The sequence below is a fragment of the Rhagoletis zephyria genome, unplaced genomic scaffold (assembly GCF_001687245.7).
Source record: "Rhagoletis zephyria isolate East Lansing unplaced genomic scaffold, Rhagoletis_zephyria_1.1 Rzeph_scaffold_00702, whole genome shotgun sequence".
NCBI lineage: Eukaryota > Metazoa > Arthropoda > Insecta > Diptera > Tephritidae > Rhagoletis > Rhagoletis zephyria.
The window spans coordinates 19,722-44,474 of NW_016157786.1; the positions used below are offsets into that span (position 1 = coordinate 19,722).

The 24,753-nt window shown below is 36.2% G+C and overlaps 1 protein-coding gene across 1 annotated transcript; it reads right to left on the minus strand.

The window, feature by feature from the left end:
• Positions 1 to 7,405: 7,405 nt before the first annotated feature.
• LOC108361135 (glucose dehydrogenase [FAD, quinone]) lies at positions 7,406 to 10,210 on the minus strand. Its single transcript, XM_017613678.1, has 2 exons — positions 9,677 to 10,210; positions 7,406 to 9,602 (listed from the first exon to the last, which is right to left on the minus strand). Exons 1-2 carry the CDS (start codon positions 9,837 to 9,839, stop codon positions 7,882 to 7,884), a joined length of 1,884 nt encoding a protein of 627 aa, XP_017469167.1. The 5' UTR covers positions 9,840 to 10,210; the 3' UTR covers positions 7,406 to 7,881.
• Positions 10,211 to 24,753: the final 14,543 nt, after the last annotated feature.

Here is a 24,753-nt window from a genome sequence, read left to right on the forward strand (position 1 = left end):
GAAAACGACTTAAAAAAAAATATATATATCTATATATATTTCATGATCCAATGATCACTACCTTTCCGATGGAAAAAGAATTATCGAAATCGGTTGACGTGGTCCAAAGTTATGCGGTAACATACATAAAAAAAAAAATAAGTAAGAAAGTCTAAGTTCGGGTGGAGCCGAACATTAAATATGTTTTTTCACCTTTCCGAAAGCTACCGAAAGCTAAGCGAAAGATGGTAAGCCGGGTGTATCAGTTTTCAGTAAATTCGCGTCCTTAAATTTCGAAATATTGCAGTTTCAAGCATTTCTGAAATTTACCGTTATATGAAAAGTGGCCGTAATTTTAGGCCGATTTCAATATGTGTGCCAACAACTGTGCCAAGATTGGAAGAAATTGGTGCAGCGGTTACCAAGATATACACATGTAACCATAAGTGAGCGTGGCTACGCCCATTTTCCAAAAATGTATAATATTCTAATTTTTCGTCTGAAAATTATTGTAAATATCAATTTTGAGTGAATTATCTTCTGTAGTTACTAAAATATCGCAGTTTTCGTATTTCTTAAAATGACCGTTATATGGGAAGTGGGCGTGGTTACAGTCCGATTTCGCCCATTTTCAATACCAACCTATCTTGGATTAATGGAAACGTACATACCAAATTTCGTTGAGATATCTACATTTCTGCTCGAGTTATCGTGTACACGGACGGACGGACAGACGAACAGACAGACATGGCTTAATCGACTTCTCTATTCATTCTGAGCATTTATGTATACATTTGTCTATATCTATCTCGATTCGTTTTGGCTGTTACAAACAACCGTTATGTGAACAAAATTAATATACCCTTGTGCACAAGTGCGCTCGGGTATAAAAAAAATATTCCGACGAACTGATAACCTCCTCCTTTTTTGGAAGTCGGTTAAAAAGTATTGTACCTTATTACCTGACAAAGTAATACAATGCTCACGTTGAAATATTAACTCGGGTATAACGTTTTGAGTTTATGAACAACTGTCAAGTGTTCCCATTGGGGTGTTTAATAAGCTTAGAGTTTAATTTGATATTTGTTTGTTTATTTTTTCTTATTCACATTTAGCCCGTGCCCGTACTCCAGGGTTTAGACAGAAATAGTCCGGAGTAGCCGAAGAAAAAATGTGACTCGATAAAACTCTTCATGCTGATATCAGCCATACCAAGATTATTGGACACAAATAAAAACCAAAGCCAATAAAAGAGGTTGAAGTTCAACTTTTAAATTTTTTATAATTACATATGTACAATATCGGAAACTATTTGACCCAGCACAAAAGTATTGATACTAATTTAAAAATAAATTAAATACCTTTTAAAACAAATTTTGAATAAACCATTTTATAATAATAATAAGCCATTTAAAAGAAAATATTTATATATATTGTGTTTATTAGTATTTCTGGTTTAAAAATTAAAAAAAGGAAACAATTATGTACACCAAGTGAAAGACCCCATAATTAACTTTATTTTTAAGTTATTAGTTTTTTGATGAGCTTTCAGAAGATATTAATATTAAAAAAAAAATCAAAAAAATTAACTTTAACCTTGATACCTTCTTTACATTTTACTGATGCCCCATAATTTTGGTAGGGTTGAAATCAGCTCAAAAGCTCTATCGAGTCACATTTTTGGTTTTTGCATAGCTAGATTGTTGATATTCTACACTCATGTGCACGGAACGACCTCGCACTATTTCTGATAAAATCCTGCAGTACGGGAACAGGCTAACTGTCGGCGAGTTGGTTGCAGGTTTGGATTATCAAAGACACAAACCAAAGTCGGTAAAATAGGGTTGCATTCGCTTTAACTTACTTTAAATAAAAGTGGTGTTTGATGCGAGTTAAACGAAAATTATTTGTATGGCAAATTCCGAGTTAATGAGTAGTGTTTAACGTTTAACTCCGAAATGGCCAATAAACTCGAGTTAATGGCTCAACGTGAACATAGTATAAATCAAAGACAAATTACACTGTGAGACAAATGGTAGGGATCAGTGATCGGGAAGGGTTCAAACTACCGGGGAAAGTTATATGAGGAAAGGGTACGAAAGGTGCGATTGGTATTCATGTCGCGAGACTAGAAGCTGATTAGAGACTGATCCTTTTGTATAAGCTGTCAAGAGGAAGTTGAAGTGGAATCATCTCCACACTTTCTTTTAGACTGTCCAACCTTCGCGAGGCTTAGATAGAAACATTTTGGCTCGCACTTATGAACAAACACTGAGCTCTCAGGGATCGAAATCAGCCGCATTCGAAATTTCATAATCGGCTCGCGGCGCTAAATTAACCCAACCTAGTCGTACTTCTTTGAGCAATGAAATAGTTGGTCACATTACCTATGCTCTTCACTTAAATAAAAATTAAATCAGAATAACCACACTCAGCGTTGTTACACGTTTAATCACCTGATCATTGTGTATCTGCTGCTTACTTGTATACCAGCTCTGCTTTTACAACACAGCGTGCCAAAGCTTTCAAAAGCTCTCAGTAAAAATGAAAGCTTTCGCTGGCTTAGTCTGTTTTACAACCACTTTTTACTCACATAAATAAATAGCTTATTGAAACTGAAAATAATTTAAATGAGAATTAAATAAAAAATCAAATTAAAGTTAATTTTCACTTAAATGAGTTTGGTGAAACTAGCTGTTAGTGAAATGAATTTAAAGTTGTTTTCTTTTTGTTATAGAGAATTAAATATTCTTTCCAGGAAAGTAAAGATTATTCAAATCGACTGAGATCTGGCAGCGTTATGGTGGATAAAAATTTAATTTTGAACGTCCGTCACGCTAGCTGACCCACTTTTCCAAAAAACTGATTAAAACTACTATCGAATTAAGGTGCCATTCAAGGCCACACAAATTAATATAGGTTTTCATTTAGCTAGAACTTGGCTTACTTTTATACGTCCGTCACTGACCCACTGTTCAAAAATATGATAAAAATTACTCACAAATTAGGTGCAATTTAGGGCCTCCAAAATTAATTTAAGTGCTCACTCGGTTTCCGAGAAAATTGCACTAAATTTCGTCGAACACTGGTAAATTATTATTCAGGAATCAGGTGCATTTTAGGTTTTTTTAAGGCCACCAAAACTTATTTCGTTACACATTCGGTTTCCTATACCCTAAATTGCACCTAATTCCTGAGTAATTTTTATAATTTTTTGGAGAAGTGGGTTAGCTACCGTGACGGACGTTACTTTTATCACCGAAAGAAAATACCAGCGCAATCAAAGTATCGTATAAATGTTTCCCATTAACATTGCCATTCATATACATATATGACAATTTTCGTAAGCAGTTCTTACACATATGATGTGGCGTTTATGTCAGTGCTGTCGTTTAAAGTTTAGACTCTAAACATCTTAACATAAGGAAAATAATTTCCACTTTTCTATTAGTTTTTTTTTTTTTGTATTCGAATATAGCTAATCGCTTATGTAGGAAGAGCTATCGTTTACCTGGACAGCGGAATTTAATCCATATTTCGGGAAAATTCGACACCCTGCTTTTCGAAACATTGCAACACAACATTTACTCAGGTCTCCATCCAAATCCATCCTTGAAAGGTCGGCCTTGCTTTGCAAATGCCAAAACAAAAATATAGGAATCGCTTCTGCAGTTCGAGGATAAGGAATTCTCTGATGCTAAGGAATCATTCATAATTTAGTCGTCACGTCGTTTCTTCAAAGATAAAATCAAATTTTCTCTCCCCCCGGTGTGCTAGTGTGCGCGTGGAGCACCACTGCTAAAAGAGCTCTGGAAGTATCTTCGACGGCCGAGAGAATTTCTGCAGATATTGCTCCACAAAGGTAAATTTTAAATTTTCTTTAAAAGCTGCGTTGCTATTTTTTAGCACACATGTGGTTGTCCTTATCTCCCTCTTCTGAATTCACTAAAGCAGCAGCAGCTACGTCTTTTTCAATTTCCAAGCCTCAATCGCGAGAACTTCCTTGTTTTCACGGCTTTCTTCTTCGCTATGTGTTTCAGCATCAGAATCTATATCTGGCTCTTTATCTTTCATGTCATTGACAGCTAATGCGATGTCTGTGGTTAGTAAAATATCATTGATGAGATTTTTTATTTCACTAAAATTTAGCGTATCTTCAGTCGCAAACTGCGTAATCAAAAGCTCCGTGTTATACAGTGTAATTGTGAAACTACCCACTAATTGTTTCACAAGAATACATAAGTATATAAGGATTACGGATTTTATAATTGTTGGGGTAATTTTCAAATCTGTAATTATAACACGGGCCTACAAAATTTTAAAGAAAATTAGATCCTGGTACTAGCGTATACTTTTCTAAAGGCTTTTGGTGCGTGAAATCTGAATCTGGTATCAGATTTGGTCTTTAGTTTCATAATGAACAATTCCTTTTTGTAGAAAACTGAATAACTTCGAAATTCAATTCTTTTTCCTTGAAAATACTTCTCCATTCAACCAAATACCTTTTTTAAACCTGACATATTGCGCTTCAATTTGAAAATAAACATATTTGTAGTATACTTTTAGGCTTCTTTATTTACATTATGAATGTATGTACGTGAGGGTCACATTTAAGCTCAGAACACTTTGACGACTGCAACTTCACGACGTAACGACAGCGACATCATTTTGTCGACAAATGTCGCCTTGAAGCCAGCTTCTTAAACATTTTGAAGACCTCAGCGACATAGCAAACAGCTGATTTTAAAGTTTGACATTTTGGTATATTTATTTCACAAATTGTGTATTTTTATTTAAGTAAATAAGAAAAACATGAACAATCAAGAATATGTGATTAATTTTGCGACAATTTAATTTTGCAGCACTACATCTACTCATTGTCGCCGGCAAAATTAGAAATAGATTTAATTTGGCGACGTCGACAATTGCAGTCCTGCAGCCAAGATGTCGTGCTGTCGTCAAAATAATTGTGTCCGTAAGAACGTGTGTATTTAAAATTTGACAGATGCTGCTTGTCGCTTGCTGTCGTCAAAGTGTTCCGAGCTTAAAACTACGTATGTACATATGTTCAAAATAAAATAAAATAAATATTAGCCGATAACTCCGAGCCAAATAGTTTTCTTTTATTAATTTATTATTGAATTAGCTTTCGGTGCTAGCATTGCACCCTCATCAGAATTACACTCAACAAATAAGGAAAACTTAGTCCATTTCTTGCAATAGCATTATTAGCATTGGAGAACATACTTACAATTTGTGCACTAATATAGATATTAGCGTGGGCCGAAAATGCGCTTTTTTAGAATTTTGATTAGTAATAGCAAAAATATCGTTCATTATGCCCTAAAAAATATCTGTGTGCGATGTGAAAATTTTTGGTCAATATCTTAGGCTCGCCCAAGTCCATCAAAGTTGAAGTACTAAAAAAAAATTTCTTAGCTAACTTCGATTCTCTACAAAAAAGGTCCATATACCAAATTTTATAATAATAATAATTATTATTATTATTATTATTATTATACCAAATTCTGTATTACTTAATTTATTTATTAATTTTTATTTTTTGGCCATATTAAACTTTGATGGACTTGGGCGAGCCTAAGATATTGACCAAAAAATGTCATATTTCACACAGATTGCTTTTAGAAAATTAAACGGGATTATAATTTGATGCTGTTTTTGAACTTTTTCCAAACATTGGTTCAAAAAAAAACTTGAATAACTGAGCCAAAACTATTCCGATTTAGAATAACGAGGTATCATTGGAAAGGTATTTTCTCACCCTTTTATTCAAATTGATGACGTTTAATAAAATTTTTGAAGTTTTATAAATCGTGAACAGGGCTGCCAACTGTACTTGGCTATGAAGTACCATATTGAGGATAAAAAAGTACCAAAAAAGGTGCCATTCTTTTTAATTCTTCCCATTTAGCATTAAAATTGGAAACACATTTCTAAAACAAAAGTCCAATGCCAAAGTACGATAAACCAGTTGGAAAAACTATAGAAATTAGAAAAGTTTAGTTGAGAAAAAGAAGTACACGCAAAGGATTTCACAAATATGTATTGAATATTACTACTTTTCAAATTGTAAAATTAAGTGCCATTTGAAGTAAAATAGGACCAAAAATGACACGGTTTGAGCCAAGTTGGCAGCCCTGATCGTGAACATTAGTAACGGCCGTGCCACGTTGATATTATTGCAACAATACATCGGAGTATTTTCTTACTATATTTGTACTAATTTTATATTTCAAATCAAAATTTATTATAATTTTTATTAAAGATATGTTAAATGAAAATTGTAAAAGGGACTTCATAGTAATTGTTCTTTTTATTTTATAATGAAAACTACCTGAAGATTAAGTTGTAATTTTTTAAGTTTTTTAACATCAATACAATTTTGGTTTCTTTTATCTTTGCACACACAAAGGGAAATCTGAGTAAATATTACACGTCTGCAGCCATTGTTTACGGATTAACGGAAGAAACTTAAAAAAACTTTACACCAGAGCCTCTAGAAGACGCAGCTAATTTTTTTTTCTTATTTGTGCAAATTGGTTCAAAGTGCTTCAAGATATTTTTTCAACCAAGTTATTGTTTGGTGTTTTCATGGTTAATACAGCGATTGTAAGAAATGTGATTTTAGTTGAACATTTGAAAACAACTTGGTATGTCTGGCTGTGGCTGAACGTGCAGAGGTGCTTGCTGTTATATGTTGACTTCCAGCAGGTTCGAGGGTACAAATGCCGTCAGCGCAACACATAAGTTTTTATTATTTTTTTTCTGTTTTTGGTTTTTCTTAATTACGAAAAAGCCTCTCTAAAGTGCACAACCAAATCTAACGACGAAGAAAATTGAAGTTGAACACTTGGAGACAAATTTATAAAGCGGCTGTAACTGAGTGTGTAGAGATGCTTGCTGTTATTTGCTAATCCCACCAGAGGCAAAGTGTTAAAATTATTTTACAAATTTTTGTTTTGTATCTCCGAATTATGAAAGAGCATCTGTGAAGTGCAGAATTTTTTTGTCCAGTCTACCAAACTGCATACTCAGAATCTTTCTAGGAAATCTAATTAAAAAAGTTAGAAATTTTTTTGTCCAGGATGTTTCGGTTTTCTTCCATATAAAATAAATTGTGTGTTTTCGTTATATGGAAGCAAATGGGACAAAAAAAAAATTCAAAAAAATCAACCGTAATTTTTAGCCATTTGAAACTTGTACTTTGTTCTACTAGAATTCCATGGGCCACGAAACTGCATACACAGAATCTTTCTTGGAAATCTAATAAAAAAGTCAGAAATTTTTACGAAAGTTTGTTGATTTTTTTAAATATTGCACAAAGTTTGAAATTTGGATTTACACGGGTTTTGTTAAAGAGCGAACTGTAGTATTTTTATAAAATAAAACTTGTCAAAATGTGGTGCGGCTATAATTTTTTCGACCACTGTACATTCATAGAAACATTTACGTCACTATGCTCATACGAACTCGAAATTGGCTTTTGACCTTAATTTTTTGCGCCGCTCCTGAGTGCTCATTTAATTTCCATACACAATTAGGTTTAACTTAAGACTTCGCATTCATGTAAACTACACATACCCATGTACACAAATACATTTACATATACATAAGCGCATAGATGTACCGATCTTGTTCACACGTTTTTGTGCGTTTTACTTCTTGCTTCGTTGGAGAACTTTAGATTCATATACCAGTTTTAAATATTTACATGATTATTGATTTTATTAAGTTGTTTTTTATACTTATTTCACTTTCCTCATGTTCCGTTATTTTCTTCCATTCGAACTAGGAGACACTTAACCTAAATTCAGTACTTAATGCAAAGCAATGTTAACTTCATTTTATTTACCTCTATTCTTAACTTTTACTATTTCACTTTCACTGCCAATCGCCGCGTATCATATCCGCTGCTTTTTCTCCGATCATAAGCGATGCCGCATTGGTGTGCGCCGTCGGCGGGAATGGAATGATGCTTGTGTCCACTACTCGCAAGCCCTCTATGCCGTGTATTTTTAACTCGGCGTTAACAACGGTGGTGGGATCACTTTCAGGGCCCATGCGACAGGTAGCCACCTGGTGGTGGAGCGTGTACGATAGCGTGCGTATGGAGCAGCGCCAGTAGGCGTCAGTCCCGAAGGTGTGCTGTTCACAACCAGGCAACGGAATATCATGTATACGCGTACCCAATCTCTGCATAGCCGGTGTTTGAGTGATGCGTATTGCCTCTTTTATGCCCTCCAGCATGAATTGCACATCGTCTTTGTTGTAGTAGTACTTAGGGTTTATGCGCGGCCACTCAAATGGATCTCTGTTATGCAACCAAAGGTGTCCTACAGATTTCGGATGAAATTGCATTATTAGAAAACTAAAATGATCCTGTTGTGAGACCGCCAACGGACGATAGACTTTGTCGTATAGTTCGTCTTTGAAATTGGCACCCTTCTTAAGAGCACTACCCTGATCTGCAGCTAAGCTGCCGGCCACCGTGATGATCTCGACATCGGGCATATCCGCAGGTTCCTTAGAGCTTGGCACCTTCAGGAACGCGAGCGCTTCCACGCCGCCAATTGAGGAGAGCATAGTACTGCGATCGCCAAGCAAGAATGATTTCACCATGCGCGGATTCAAATAAGCAACATCGAGTAATTCTCTAGTGGTGTTCACGGAAAATGTTGGACCGAAGTGGCACATATGATCGTAGAGTAGTTTGCCTACGGGCAATTCTTTCACTATTGGGACGCCGATAGCTTTGAGATTGTCTGCAGGTCCAACGCCAGATAACATCAAGAGTTGCGGTGAATTGAAGGCGCCAGCCGAAAGTATGACCTCCTTGCGCGCGCGTACCTTATAGTATTTATTGCGGTACACGAGTTCTACGCCAGTTGCGCGCTTTGTGACTGGATCTATTAGCACGCGGGTTACACGCGTCATTGTGACGATGCGGAGATTCTTGCGCTGATACCGTATCGGTTCGATGTATGCGCGGTATGCGCTATGCCGCCGACCGCGCAGCGTGTTAGCTTGTACGTAGGATACGCCTATCTGCGATTCGCCGTTGTAGTCAGTCCGCGGGTGTCCAGCTTGCTGTGCGCCTTTTACAAACGCATGCACTGCTGGCGTGCGAAATTGGACATCCTCGACGCTCAACGGACCGGAATTATTATGATAGGGCGAATTCTCTAACCCAACCAAGTTGGCATTTTCCGATTTGAGAAAGTAAGGCAAGACCTCATCGTATGACCAGCCCTTATTGCCCGCTGCGGCCCAACGATCAAAGTCGCGTTTATTTCCGCGGTTGTAGATCATGTAGTTGATGGAGCTAGTGCCGCCTAACACCTTGCCACGGGGTAAGAAGCATTCGTTGTTGTACATGCCATAGCAGGCGCGTTTCTGTGGCGTCGATTTGTAGCCCCAGTTGGAGTGAGTGCCCTGCAGAAAGGCGGAAAGTACAGGCACCTGATGAAAAATGCCCTCCACGCCACCTGCTTCGATCAGATACACTGTCCAGTTGGGATTCTCTGAGAGCCGATTGGCGAGCACGCAACCAGCTGGTCCGGCACCGACAATGATGAAGTCGTATGTGGCATTTTCGCGCGGAGCTGTACGGTGTAAGTAAATACTTAATCAATTTGATTAACAACTCAACCTTTCATTAAACTACAGCGCTACTTACCGTCGTTGTAGAGCGAGTGCAGCAGAATATTATCCAAACCGATGCCGAGCACTTGCTGTATATGCTGTTGCTGCACCTGTGGCGACTGCTGCGCATAACTTAGCGGCACCAGCACAACTGCTAAAATTAAAAATCGCAGTAGCCAATAGAGCGTTTCGTTCATTTTGGACACGCAAGGAACTTAATTTTTCTTTCTTCGAAACTGTCGTAGGTTAGACTTTTAATTTCCCCAACTCCTTATACTTAACTGCTTGTGTTTGTTTAATTTCGAAATTCAAACCTTTGCCTGTACTACGCGCTCGAAACCGAAGACGTGCTATTCAAGTGGTGTCGAAGCCGAGAATGTCAAGATCAAATTACAAACGCCGCTTCTTTCTTTCTTTTGCGTGTCGAATGTTTGTAATCTTATGCTTTGCTATTCTTTTAACTCCTTTCTTTTGCATTTTTGTACTTTTCGATGCGTTTTCTCTGGTTCATCGCCCTACGCGCACAATTCCTAACATTGGCAACGAACTCGAACTGTCCCGCACTCCACGAACGCGCTTTTGGTAATAAAACTGCCGTTGGCTTAATCAAGCGTCGTTGGCCTCTTGCGGTCGCTCTTACGTTCTGGCAATATCTTGGCATGGATATGAATGTATGTACAAACATACATAATAATAAAAACATACATAATAATAAAAACATACATATGTATGTACTTGTATACTTATTTATAAATGTTTATCTGCCCTTAAGCAAACAAGTTTCCCATATTTAAGTACACTTGTTTAGTCAAGTGACTATGTAAGTTTTTATGTATTTATTTTTTAATTTTTCATTCCATTTCAATAATTTATACCTAAGGCTTAAGATTACTGGTGCAGTAGTCACACCACCACATTTCGACGGTCGTCTGTCCACTTGTCTATCTGTCTCTCAGTTTATTACGCGCTTGTCCATCTGGTCTTCGAAAACGTGCCTAAGGAACCGGTTGACAGATTTATCATGGCTAATGAACGCAAAAATGCACACGCAATGCCGAGTTCAAATGTACAATTGATTGCTGCGCTGGTTCTTCGCCTAGACTTGCAATGCTGCACTTGTATTCTCAGGTTTGTTTGCTTACATTTTCTGGGCTTTACAAATGCCATACAGCTTCTGTTATTGTTTGTTTTCGGTCTGCGTCCATGAAGTGATCTTGAAGTCATGCGTAATTTGCTGCTTGCAGCCGCATACCTACTTGTTGTTAGTTGGTAGCGTTTGGCTTCTGTGCCAAAATAGCAAATACACAGTCTTCTAAGCAAGGCTTGGCATACCATAGTATTTAGATTTGGCTGAATACGAAAATGATCGACAGTCGCGTGATTGTTAGTCAGCAGTGCAGTCGATACTTAAACTTTTCCAAGGGGTGTCAATGTAAGTAGTATAGTAGAGCTTCTGGGTATGCAATCGTAGTTGCACGACTATATTCAATTCCTACTGTGGACGTTTACTTAGCCCCTTCGCGCACTGTGGACAACGTAAGCAACTCATGTGCGACATATGATAACCTACCCAGGTGGTGCAATTCCGACGAATTCGGTTTAAATGTCTAAGAGTCTGTTTGTGTGTAGGGTTGGTAACCCTCTACGTAATAGCCCCTTCCATTGAAAAGCTTCAACACGGCTGGATGAGACCTACTTTTATCCACGACTACCACAAACGTTTTAATGGCTATTATTTGAGGACATGCACGTGGAATGTCTGATCCATTAATGAGGAAGTTGCCTCCCCTAGGCTAGTTGATGTCCTTATTAGCGCAAGCACAGACATCACCGCCACCCAAGATATGCAATGGATACGACAAGATAAGAAGGCAATGGGACCTTGCGACGAATACTACACACGCAGTGAAGAGAGACTACCTTACCAAGTATTTGGTAATAAACTAAAACTTTATCTATTCTTCCTAAACCACTGTTTTCTAAGTCAAACCAAAATAATTTTATTGTTTTTTGAAGAAAACCTTTTTTCTGATTTTTTTTTTTTTGGATTTATCATTCAGAAAGTATTCACAGAGTCAAAAATTTTGCGCTCTAAAAGTTTTTTTTGTATAATTAGGACATGTCAGCGGACATATGTAAATACTGGTTAGGGGATATCGGTACTGGTTAGAAATTATAATATTTGGTAATTAAATAGCAAACAATTTGTTCAAAATTATCCAATTGTTTTTTTTTTCAATTCCGCTGCATTTGCCTCGCCGCTCTAATGGACCCCAGGCAATGCGAGTGAAGCCACTCGTAGCTAAAAATACGAGTAGTCTCACGGATCTCTTGGAGGGAAATTTGTGTCATCCAAAATCTTCTTAAATAACCAAGGACAGTTTCTCAAAGCAAAAAGTGAGAAATATTTCTATGTTGATTTTATTTTGTTCAAATAAAATAGCTGATTCTAAAGAGGCGAATACACCGAAATATGTACATATCTGTCAAACCTTCTAAAGTCATTTTAGCTACTTTAATTGAACGGCACAGATACATATATCTGTATGTATATGAAGAAGTACAGAGAAAAATTATGACCGAAATATGTTTTCTATGCGAGTTTCTTCCTAATTTTTCGTAAATGTACATACGTATCTTCAAATTTGTTTGATTTGCATATGCATAATATATCGAGCCCTAACCCCCAAAAAGACATAAGCGATATTTTTTTCAAAATTTTCTTTTTGATGCAGAAATGCATCTAGATGCTCCAGGAGCATTACTGTATCAAAAAGAAAATTTTGAAAAAAATGTCGCTTACGTCCTTTTGGCGGTTAAGGCTCGATATGCAAGCCCGCTATGTATGTTCCGTGCACTTCTAAGCCCTGAACAGTTTTCCATCGTAAGTCTAACTATTGTTGTGAAAGTGCTTTTAGTAGTTTAGGCGTGATTCCTCAAAGACTATTGTTACAGCTGCCCCCACCCTATGCAGTTCTTTAGCGTTATAAGTTACAACTTTCCCAAAAGGCATCATCTCTATCATTTATCATATACAAAAGCGCTTGTGGATTTATAAAATAAATATTTATATACTACTACATACATATAGGTACATATATGTACTTACATACATAGGTATCTACTTACATACATTTTTATTGGTTTACTTGCAGGTACATTTTCGTGTTCTACATCTTCATTCTGATCAACAATTCTACATGCATATGCACATATCTCTCAAGCTATAAGGAAATACCTGTAAATATGTTTGCACTACGAGTAAGTCTTAAGAATACGAGGCTATGTCTTATAGGATTACAGTTAACACATGTTAAATGGACTTGAACCAGTTAAGTGAACAAAACGTGTTTATAAACAAGTTAAATCGCATGCAATTGTTGTTGGAAATCGAACCAGTTAAGTCACTTAACTCGTGTGGAAACCAGTACAGCGCAGAGTTGTATCAGAAAGCTTTCTGCTTCAGCCAATCAGAAAGAGCCAAAAGCTTTCATTTGACACGCCAACACTCAAAATATTTATATTTATTTGTCATGGAAGTTGGGCAACTGTTTTGGATCAGCGTGGAAATTAAATCTGAAATAATTTTTGAGGTATGGATGTCCATACAACCCCATACAAACTCGTTTGCCCACAATAGGGGTATTAACCAAATTGAATAAGTGACCTGGCACTCGGGCAAAATAACTGATTAGCTTAAGCAAAAACTTTGACCACTTTCTCTGCTTTGAGTTACTCGGGGCTCGAATCGCGGCACTCGCTATCGACCGTAACTCGTATCGAAATTTGATCTTGAGATCACTTCGTCAATATAAATAGTATTTGGGGAGAAAACAGCGGTCATTTTATTCGACTCGATGCGAAACGAATAATCATTCCATCACGAATGCCGCGATTACGGTCCAGCTCTTTTGACCGCGCGCCAGGTCGTTTGCTCAATTTGGTGAATATTCCTACAGTTCATGGCCATGACTAAGTATCACAAACACTTCAACCTGAAGGACAGTTACGTTCTTCTCTAAGGATAGACGTTATCCTACTCTGAAAATATCGCGGCTCCCGAGCAGGGTTCTGAATTTAGATTCATCCGTAAGTATTATGGATATAACAAACCTTTCAGCAACTTTCGGTTCACATGATTCAAAAGGCATATCTAATACATACCCCTAACCTATTTAGTTAAGATTTCAGTATGTGAGGTTTTGAGTCGGCATCCAAAAGTAATAAATCTGGGGTGGTAAATTGAGTAATGCATTAGGTGCCTAGATGGCTATACACTGGGGATGGCCAGAAGAAGCCTTTTTTCACAGAAAGCCTAAAAAGCTTAGCAAGTGCCCGGCTATAGAGCTATCTTGAAGTTCCAAGATGGAATTAGGTATCTTTCCAACCTTCCTAGTAGGGATTCGTATAGAAAACTTGTTCTAAAGAATAAGTGGCAGAGTTGTGTTGTCTAAGCATCCTGAAACATCGTAGAAGTTGGTGAGAGTTTCACACATCGTGGAAGTTGGTCAGAGTTTCGGAGTGACAGAGTCTAATAGCATGCATTTAGTCTAATAGCAGTCCTAGATTTTATCAAAACGGTTCACAAAAAGCTAAAAAGCTACTTGGGACAACAATATTACAATTCCTTGCCTAATTGAAATCGTTTGTCTTGCAAAATAAATCAATATCAGGGATATATAATTACATACATTTATACAAAAATATACCACCGCAATTTAAATAATTATTCAATAGAAAATGAAAAAAAATGAATGGCAACTTCATCAAGTCCCGTCACCGGCTACGTCACGCTAGCAAAGCCATGCGCTGCAATTACCGGTTCACGCCTTTGCGCTTGAATTTATACATTTCATGCTGCACATTTTGAACAGAATCCGTTTCACTTCTTTTCACACAACAATAGAGAAGGAAGTCAAAGAAAGAGAATGGCAGAACCCAATAAACATTTTTGCTAAATCTCAATTTGAGGTGCATTTGAGAATCAGTCCTTTTCTGAAATCTCAAACGTTAATTCCCAAATGCATCTCAAATAACTGTTGATAGCGTTCACAAACTAAAAGATATTTTTTTGTAATGAAAATTTTCTTTATTTTCAAATTGAGAAATGTTGAATTCTCAACTTTCTCTCAAACGTAAGTGGAGCGGAACGAAATGAAATCCCGTTACTCGCATCGAAATACTGGTATAGTGTTGCCAATGATACACGTAAGAGAGTTTTTATAGGACAGTAATTTTTGTTTATGCAGTTTAAAAGTTAATTTAATAGCTTATTTATTCAGTTAGTTTAACAAAGAAAAATACGGTTGATGTAAAAATTGGTTGCATAGTTTGTTTTGAAATCAGACAAATTGCGAATAACAGCGACGGCGTGGTCGAAGAGCCATTTTGCGACTGATGTAGCAGACTACCCATGGACTTCGACATCTGTGCCATATTGACACAGATGGAACGGAACGGAATGTTAACAAATGATTCTCAAACCGTTCTTAAATTGATAAACAATGTTTGGGAAAAATATGACAAAATTATTAATTTCAAATGATAAACAATGCTGAAAATCGAATTGAGAAACACGATTTTCTCAAACGTTTAACAATTTTTGTTCCAGTGTTTGTTGGGAAAGCACTGCTTTCAATGCAGGTATGAAAACTGGACTTCGTGTGTACATACATATGTATGGACTTTTGGAGTAAAAAACTTATAAAGTGTTGTATTCTCGAAGAAGCTGTATTTTCCTGTTTTGTTTAAAAATTCACTGGCGAAATGAAAGCAGATTCAAAAATTGTTAAAAATTTCTTTTATTGCGCGTTGAGTTCAAGTTCGAGTGCTTTCAGTTGAGGGTGGCTTGATAACACTGGATCACAAATTTTAATTTGGTTTTTGTTCTCCAGACGCCATTATCCAATTTATATGTAGAATTGCTCGGTGATTCCGAAAATCGAGTTAATTTTTTTTCTATGGATACGTTTTCGAGATATTTGCATTTTACCGTTATTCAGCTTAAAGCCAAAGTTGGTTCCTTTTAATTACGTATATCTTACGAACGAATTCTCCATAAACCGTATATACATCACTTTCCGACAGGGCGTATAGTTTCTGACAAATTAATTAATAATTCCAGCTTTTTGTTTTTGTTTTTAACGAAAAAATGAAAAAAATCACACTTTAACACAAGAAAATTAAAAAAAATAACAGGTTCTGTGCCAAATTTTTGCATTTGTACTAAAGCCTGTTCTGTTACATAAAAAAAAAATCAAGTTACTGATGAAGCAAATCGATGGATAAATACGAAACAATGAGTGGTCTAAGGAAAGATTTTTTATATGAAATATGAGCAGAAAAGCGTGTTACTTAGGTGTACGCGGCGTATGGGTAACATTCTTTTGTACGTGATTAAAAGGAACCAATTCTTGCTTCAAAATGAATAACGGTAAATTGCAAATATCTCGAAAACGTATCCATAGAAAAAAAAATTACTCGATTTTCGGAATCACCGAGCAATTCTACATAGGAATTGGATAGTGGAATCCATAGAACATTTTTGCTGTAAACCAGTGTAATCAACTTCAACTTGTATATCCGCTGTTGTGTATATACATTAGGGTGGTCCAAAAATGCATGTGAAAAAGTAAAGTTGGAGTTTTTATGCTCTCACCCCCTAGGAATGTTCTATACCGAAAAAATATACCCTTATTTTTATATTTTGAAATAAATTTAGAGGTTACTCAAAGCGGCGAAAGTTTTCCATGTATTTTATATGGGGAAAAACAACTTTTCGTAGAAATGGTATAGAATAGTTAAAAATCAATATTTTTCTACCAGAAAACTCTGTTTATCTGCAGGAGATTCCCAATAATAATACCAAATTGTTTATTTAGCCATTTTTTCATTCCAACTATAATTCATAGGTCCGCCAAAAACCACAAAAACCCCGAAAATGCAATGGGGTGACCAATAAAAAATCGTTAGTCTTAAAAAATTGTTAAATCAACAATTTGGTATTATTATTGAAAGTCTCCTAAAGAGAACCAGAGTTTTCCGACCGAAAAATATTGATTTTCAGGAATTCTATACCATTTTTACGAAAAATTTTATTTTTCCCATATAAAAATACATGGAAAACTGTGAACGCTTTGAGCGACCTCTAAATATTTTTTGATTTCAAAAAAAAAAAAAAATATGGGTATACTTTTTCGATATAGAACAATCCTAGGGGGTGAGAGCATTACAATTCCGACTTTACTGTTTTTGGACCACCCTAATGGACATAGATATGTATGTATGTACACATGAATGTATGTATTTGTGGCTTTTCATTTCGCCCTCGCTGCTGCCTCAACATTTGCCAAGCCAACAGCCATTTTCACTCGACATTAATCGCCATGAAATTTATCCCCTAAAGTAATGCAATTCATGTAATCCCTTCAACGCCACCACCTCACACGCCCACCCAGTGGAGCAGTGGTCGCGGTGCATTTTCCAGCATTTGCACTTTCGACATGGGAAAGCAAGCGCCAGGCAGCCGGCGGCTCTGTTGTCGGCATGCCGGAATATTTGTTCACTCGATGGCACAAAGTGAATTTTGTGGTAAAATTTAAATGAATTTTAAGGGTGGTTTCCGAGTTTTGTACCACATGCATTTAATGTTGCATATTTATTTTGACCGAAAGAGGGGTTGGTTCAGTGTTTTATCTGCCACACATGCAACAAAACCACCGTTTCATCAGATCGCTTTTACATGCACATTTTTACATTGTTTACTTCGTTTGCATGAAAGTTAAATGCAGTATAATAAAAATAAATATGAAAATCGATTTTTTATAAAAAAATTTATTATTGTTGCTTTCAGGACACAATTTGCCAATTGGTTTAATGCAAAAGGTCATGGTCTAATTTACAAAGACATTAGCTTCGAAATATCCTAATAAATCAGAACGTGGAAGTGGTGGAATCGTGCTAAAATTGTCATTGGAATGTGCAATTTTGCCAATTCGTTAAGCGTTATTTGGGGCGTATACGCATTTAAAACAATAAACACAGTTATGTGCACATGAATCATACATACATACATACATATGTATGTAGATGTCCCAGCCCCAAAAAAAATCCGAAAACCGATCCGGAAAAGGACAAAAAAGTGGATGAAGTGCGGATTTTTGTCCGTTTACTGATTCAATTTCCGGATACTTTGACGATCCGTTTTCCCACTAAAGTGTGCGGCAGAAATGTATGTACAGACAACAGTATGTGAAACGGATACGTTTTCGGCTGTTTTTTCTGAAATTTGTCTGATTGAATTTTTCGTTCAATACGCTTTCCTTCTGCACTTCACAGGTACTTTTTTTATGGTTCAAAAGAAATAAAATAAAATTAGGAAGCGCCTGACGGAATTCGATCCCGGCACCGTCTGGAAGCTAACAAATAGCGGCACACTCCTCTGCACGCTCAGCCACTGCCGACTACGCATGGATGCTTTCAAATGTTTAGCTTGAGCAAATAAAATACAATTATTGCTTTCAAATGGCATCATTCGAACGTTTTCCGGATACGAAAATTGATGATAATTGTAGGAGTTTTTATATTCGTTTTCGGATATGGAAAATTGAACTAAACTGCACTGTCGGCAAAATTTACGTTTCTTTGCTGGCTGGGGAGGTAATGGATATTTGGGGCGAAAATGTCTACTAAACGTATGCTTTAATATTGATATTGAATTAAACAAATGGGTTAAGCAGCTATTTAGGCATAAGCTTTACCGCCGTATTCTATGTACTTTGACGCCAAATATACAGTCATACATAAGTATTGTTTCGACGTTTATAATTTCTTAGTAGGCTCGAAAAATCACATAGAAAATTCTCATTATCAGAGCGCTAAAAGCCATAATTATTAGAGCTCTTGTTAATGGACTAGTCGACTAGTCGGTTAATTGATTGCTCATTTGTAAATCAAAATCTTTGACTTCTCGACTATCCCTTCATTTTCGTTTTTTGACCAGTTGTTTTTATAGTAATGAGTGAAATTTATTGAATGAAAATTATAAGTTACATTTAGACACGTAAGAAAAACGAGTACATATCATATAAATGCATGCATGCTAGATAATAAGTAACAAGTACTTCAAGTCTTCAGTACATCAGCCCCACTAGAATTGAAGTTCTTCACACCTTGCCTGTTTCTGCATGAGTTGAATTGCATACTTGTCACTGATTTCGTAAGAATATCTGCAGCCATTTCTTGAGTGCATATGTGTATAATGCTCACAAGATCTTTTTGCACAAGATCCCTCAGGAAGTGATGTCGAATATCAATGTGCTTTGATCTCGCGTGGTACATGTTATTACGCGCTAAGTCAATGCTGCTTTTGTTGTCAGATTTAAGTGTTCACGACTTCTGCTGATTCTGCGTTCAAGTTCCTCAAATAGTTCTTTCAGCCAGATTATTTCTTGACATGCTGCTGATAATGACATGTATTCAGCTTCTGTTGTTGATAACGCTACGGTTGTTTGACGCTTTGAACTCCACGATCTACAGCCACCCTGATATATAAACGCGTATCCAGTAGTTGAGCGGCGGCTATCTGCGTCACTTGCCCAATCAGCATCAGTAAAACCAATTACTTCTCCGTTTGACCCTTGCGAAAATTCCAGTTTATAATCAAAGGGTTCCTCTAAAATACCTAAATAAACGCTTAACAGCTCTCCAGTGCACACTCCCAGGATTTTTGTTGTATTTCGATAAGGCCCCCACTGCAAATGCAATGTCTGGACTTCCAATCGCCTCTTGATAGGGAACATCTTGCATTAATTTTCTCTCTTCATCTTTCGTAGGAGAAAATTCATCCGAAAGTTTTTGCTTTACATCTACAGGAGTGTTTACGCTTTTGCAATCTTCCATATTAAAACGCTTTAGAATATCGCTTTAGAAAAATATTGTAGGACATTCTACTTTGCATTCGCCGAAGTGAGGCAAAAAAGCGAAATAAAAAAAATATTGTAGGACATTCTACTTTGCATTCCCTGAAATGAAGCAAAAAAGCGAAACAAATAAAATATTGTAGGACATTCTACTTTGCATAACCGGCAGTGCCTAACAGAAGCGAAAAATTCGCTATGCCTTCTAAAACACGTTACCACTAAAAGCGATTACCGACTTTTTGCTGGGCAAGATCCTAATAGAATTCTTCCTCAGAACCGTCCTCTAAATTATTTGTCGCTGTATGATCATTATCGTAGTTAATAAAGAAAATATTTTTATGAGATTCATAGCAATCTGAAAAAAATTGATCTTCCAGAAAAACTGCGTTTCTGCTAATGACTATGTTACCAGTACTTGGCTTCATAAACCTATATGTCTTGGATTCAGTACAGTAGGCAACAAATAAAAATTCTTCACCTTTAGAATCCAACTTCTTCCTTTTTTCTTTTGTAATTTGTACTACAGACTTACAACCGAATACTCTCAAATGCTTCAAGCTAAGTTGTCTTCGACCTATTCACTAGATACACGGCTGTATTTACCGCTTCTGCCCAGTACCTTTTGCTAAGGTTTGACTGTATAAGCATGCATCGTGCCTTCTCAATCAACGTCACATTCATACGCTCTGCCATTCCATTCTGTTGCGGTCAATACGGAGCTGTCCTTTGGTGAACAATTCCAGCAGACCTCATCAAGTTTTCCATCTTTTTATTACAAAACTCTGTACCATTATCCGTTCTTAAAGTTTTAATTTTCCTACCAGTCTGATTCTCCACAAACTGCCTAAACTGAGTGAAGATATTTGCGACTTGATCCTTAGATTTCAAAAATACCCAAAACTTTTCGGCAGAAATAATCAATGAAAGTCAAAAGATATTTCGACCCGCTAAACGAAGCTACTTCCACATTGGACCACACACATCGGAATGAACGATTTCTAGCATATTTTTAGCTCTATTACCAAGGGCTTTATATGGTAAACGTGAAATTTTCCCCTTCAGGCAAACGATACATTATTTTTTTCTGTAAAATCTCCTCGACTTCCATCCTCGCGATCTTTCAACTTCATTAAGTTATCATGACATGGGTGACCTAAATGTTTATGCGAAATGTTACCATTCTCATTTTGTTTCGCTATGTAAACTGTTTTCCGTGCTTGCCTGAGCCGAAACATGCCATCTACCCTAATGCCTGTTGCAATAACATCCTTATTACAATCAATCACCTTGCATGCCTTAGAATTAAAAACGACTTCATGGCCATATTCCACTATTTTGGAAATGGACAACAAATTTGCGTGTACGTCAGGCAAATATAAAACATCTCGCAAGCATATTTCTTCGGTTTTGTTATTGTTAATGACTTTCATATATATGTTTCCCAAACGATCACCTTCCATTTGAGGAATTGTTAGCAGTAACTATGCTAAATTTCGAACATTGAATGCAGAAAAATTGTTACACATGTGTGACGTAGCCCCCGAATCAAAGAACCACTCACCATTTTGTAGAGCTGGGATACTATCGATAGTACCGCCACTCGATAGTTTTCGAAATGATAGTTGAAAACATCGATAGTATCGATAGTACTATCGTCGTAAGAGGTATTTAATTGAAATGCTAAATTGCTTAAAAATTAAATAATTAATAAATTTATAAAATTTATAAATTACTTTTTAATTTAAAGAGATTATATACATTTGTTTAAATTTGAGTGCACCAAAAAAACTTATAATAATAAAATAAACTTATTAATTTATGCGTCTGAATTATATATACATATGTTTTTCCATTTTGAAGTGCAAAGAAGTGAAATTGGCTATAATAATACATTTCTAATACTACAAAACAAAACAAAAGATATTCGTTTAAATTGACAACTCATACTTATAAAAGTTCAACTGAGATCAAATACGGAGGCGCATATCAAAATCCGGACAAAGGAAATTATTAACATTTTACCATATTATAAGCAAACGAATATAGTACTGCTCAAAATAATAGCACCACACCATTTTTAATAGTTTTGACTATTTTTTGCTTGTTTAGTGTCTACTAATTTTTTATAAAAGTTGTACAAAACATAAAAAACTACAAAATCATTAAAATTTGAAGCTTTTTAATTCGAATTTCTATTTATATTCGATTTTTCCAGAGCAATGTTGAATCGCCTGGAAAATCGCCTCATGTAAATCCAGCATGACTGGCATTTCTTGCAACAATTTCGTCTTGACATAATCTCAACTCCAAAATTGTCGATACTTAGCCATTATCATTGGTTGATAGATGTCTGGGAAACCCGCTAGCATTAACGCTCCAACCCATTCGCTACTCACATTTAGACCAACATTGCATAGTTTATTCGCTTTGCACATTATGGTATTCCCATACACTTCCATCGATTGGCAGTCTTCCAAACGCTCGCTCAAGACTAGTCCACATGTCCTTCGCAGTAACATCGTTCTGTAGCATGATGTACAGCATCGGCTCCACCAGCAGCACCAACTTCGACTTCGCAACGACATCTGACCCAGTGCCGATAATGCACTTCCATATTGAAATATAATTCCACTGCAAAACGCCATTGGTCCCAATTATCACATAGTTACATCTCGAGCTAATAAAAGGGAGGTAAAAAAGTTGAGGTGCACCTTAAAATAGATTACCAGAATCGAANTTCCATTTTGAAGTGCAAAGAAGTGAAATTGGCTATAATAATACATTTCTAATACTACAAAACAAAACAAAAGATATTCGTTTAAATTGACAACTCATACTTATAAAAGTTCAACTGAGATCAAATACGGAGGCGCATATCAAAATCCGGACAAAGGAAATTATTAACATTTTACCATATTATAAGCAAACGAATATAGTACTGCTCAAAATAATAGCACCACACCATTTTTAATAGTTTTGACTATTTTTTGCTTGTTTAGTGTCTACTAATTTTTTATAAAAGTTGTACAAAACATAAAAAACTACAAAATCATTAAAATTTGAAGCTTTTTAATTCGAATTTCTATTTATATTCGATTTTTCCAGAGCAATGTTGAATCGCCTGGAAAATCGCCTCATGTAAATCCAGCATGACTGGCATTTCTTGCAACAATTTCGTCTTGACATAATCTCAACTCCGAAATTGTCGATACTTAGCCATTATCATTGGTTGATAGATGTCTGGGAAACCCGCTAGCATTAACGCTCCAACCCATTCGCTACTCACATTTAGACCAACATTGCATAGTTTATTCGCTTTGCACATTATGGTATTCCCATACACTTCCATCGATTGGCAGTCTTCCAAACGCTCGCTCAAGACTAGTCCACATGTCCTTCGCAGTAACATCGTTCTGTAGCATGATGTACAGCATCGGCTCCACCAGCAGCACCAACTTTGACTTCGCAACGACATCTGACCCAGTGCCGATAATGCACTTCCATATTGAAATATAATTCCACTGCAAAACGCCATTGGTCCCAATTATCACATAGTTACATCTCGAGCTAATAAAAGGGAGGTAAAAAAGTTGAGGTGCACCTTAAAATAGATTACCAGAATCGAAACAATAATAGCCCGAGGCACGCCATTTTAGTATTCTTTTACTATAATATTTAGCATCACGTAGGTGCATTGAACTTTTTAGTAAAATACCGCATTTATTTTTTATAGATCCTTCTTTCTCATGTTACAATTTTCTTTTGTTTTGTAGATAGTACATCTTTCTTAAAGGCATTTTTGTGTTACCAAACGATATGTCATTTAGTATTTTATCAAATTTAATGAATGATATCTCATTTTGAAGAGGAGAAGCTCAGGTACATGCGAAAAGTAGTCACGTTGTTAAAATTAGTTATTTATTGAAAAAAGGGGTTTTAAAAAGCTGAAAGCACTATATCCGGTCAATAAAGAGGTCAAATTGAATGATTAAAACATCATTTTGGATGACAGCTTCACCGGTTGAGGGAAAAAATAAAAACTTAAATGTGGTTGCCACCCGCTTAAAATTTTTGTGACTTAAATATATATCGAGTAAAATATTGCAACGCATTCAGAGAATGAAAGGCATTTAAATACACTCTTAACCAACCAGAAGTAATAATTTTGAAGAGGGTTGGCAACTCTTTTTAAATTTAAATCTCTAGGACAATTGAAAAAAAAATCCCGAATAGAAAATACCGTACAATTGATTTTCCACAGATTTCGTACACGAATATTTTTTTCTTTAATTTTGATCGTAATATTAGATAAAATTGAACAATGTTAAACAATTATGTAGGTTAGTTTAGGTTAGAGTGTGTTGTAGATTATTACCGGTGACATTTATAGTTGCCGGATTTGAAATCTGCAAGATGGAAATTTTAATTAAAATATAAAATCAGCCTTATCATGGGTTTTGCCCGAAATTTTTTCATCCGCCCGTAGTGAATACACGGAAACGAAAAGTACACCGATTCAAGGAAAATGAACCCAAACGACCATTTGGTTTCTTTAACCCTAGAACACACACCCGGGTACAAATGTATCCACTTTCAACTTTGAAGTGTTGTAACTTTTGAACCGCTATACCTCTATACCGCTAGGATCTAGGAAGATTATTTAGTTTTGAGTTCAAATTCAAAATTTGAACCAGATCGGACCATTGGTTCAGGAGCTACAGCCTTCCAAACACATTATATACGTAAACACACACCCGGGATACGTTTGTACCCCAATAGTAAAAATCCTCATAATAAAAAAAAAAAAACATTTTTTATATTATTTTTTTATTTGAAAAATTAAAAATATTCATTTCACACATTATATTATTGACTTTTATTATAAAAATGCATCTTATATCTAAGGAAAATCATGGCAAATAGAGCAGTTTGTTGATGTGACCGAATTTTCAAGACACATTGGCTTCTTAAATTTGTCGCACAGCTTTCTGGTTTTTCTACGGCGTTTTTCCTCTTGTGCGTAACATAAATAGCAAGATCCGGACACAGGTTTTGGCGTGCGCACTGCGGCAGATGTTGATGCTGCTGTTGACACCATTGATTCCACCGGTCGGTTGAAATATGCTTCAATAGCAATTTTAGTCGAAAAATTTCGCGTCACTTGACGATTTATGGCTCTGGCTTCAATAAT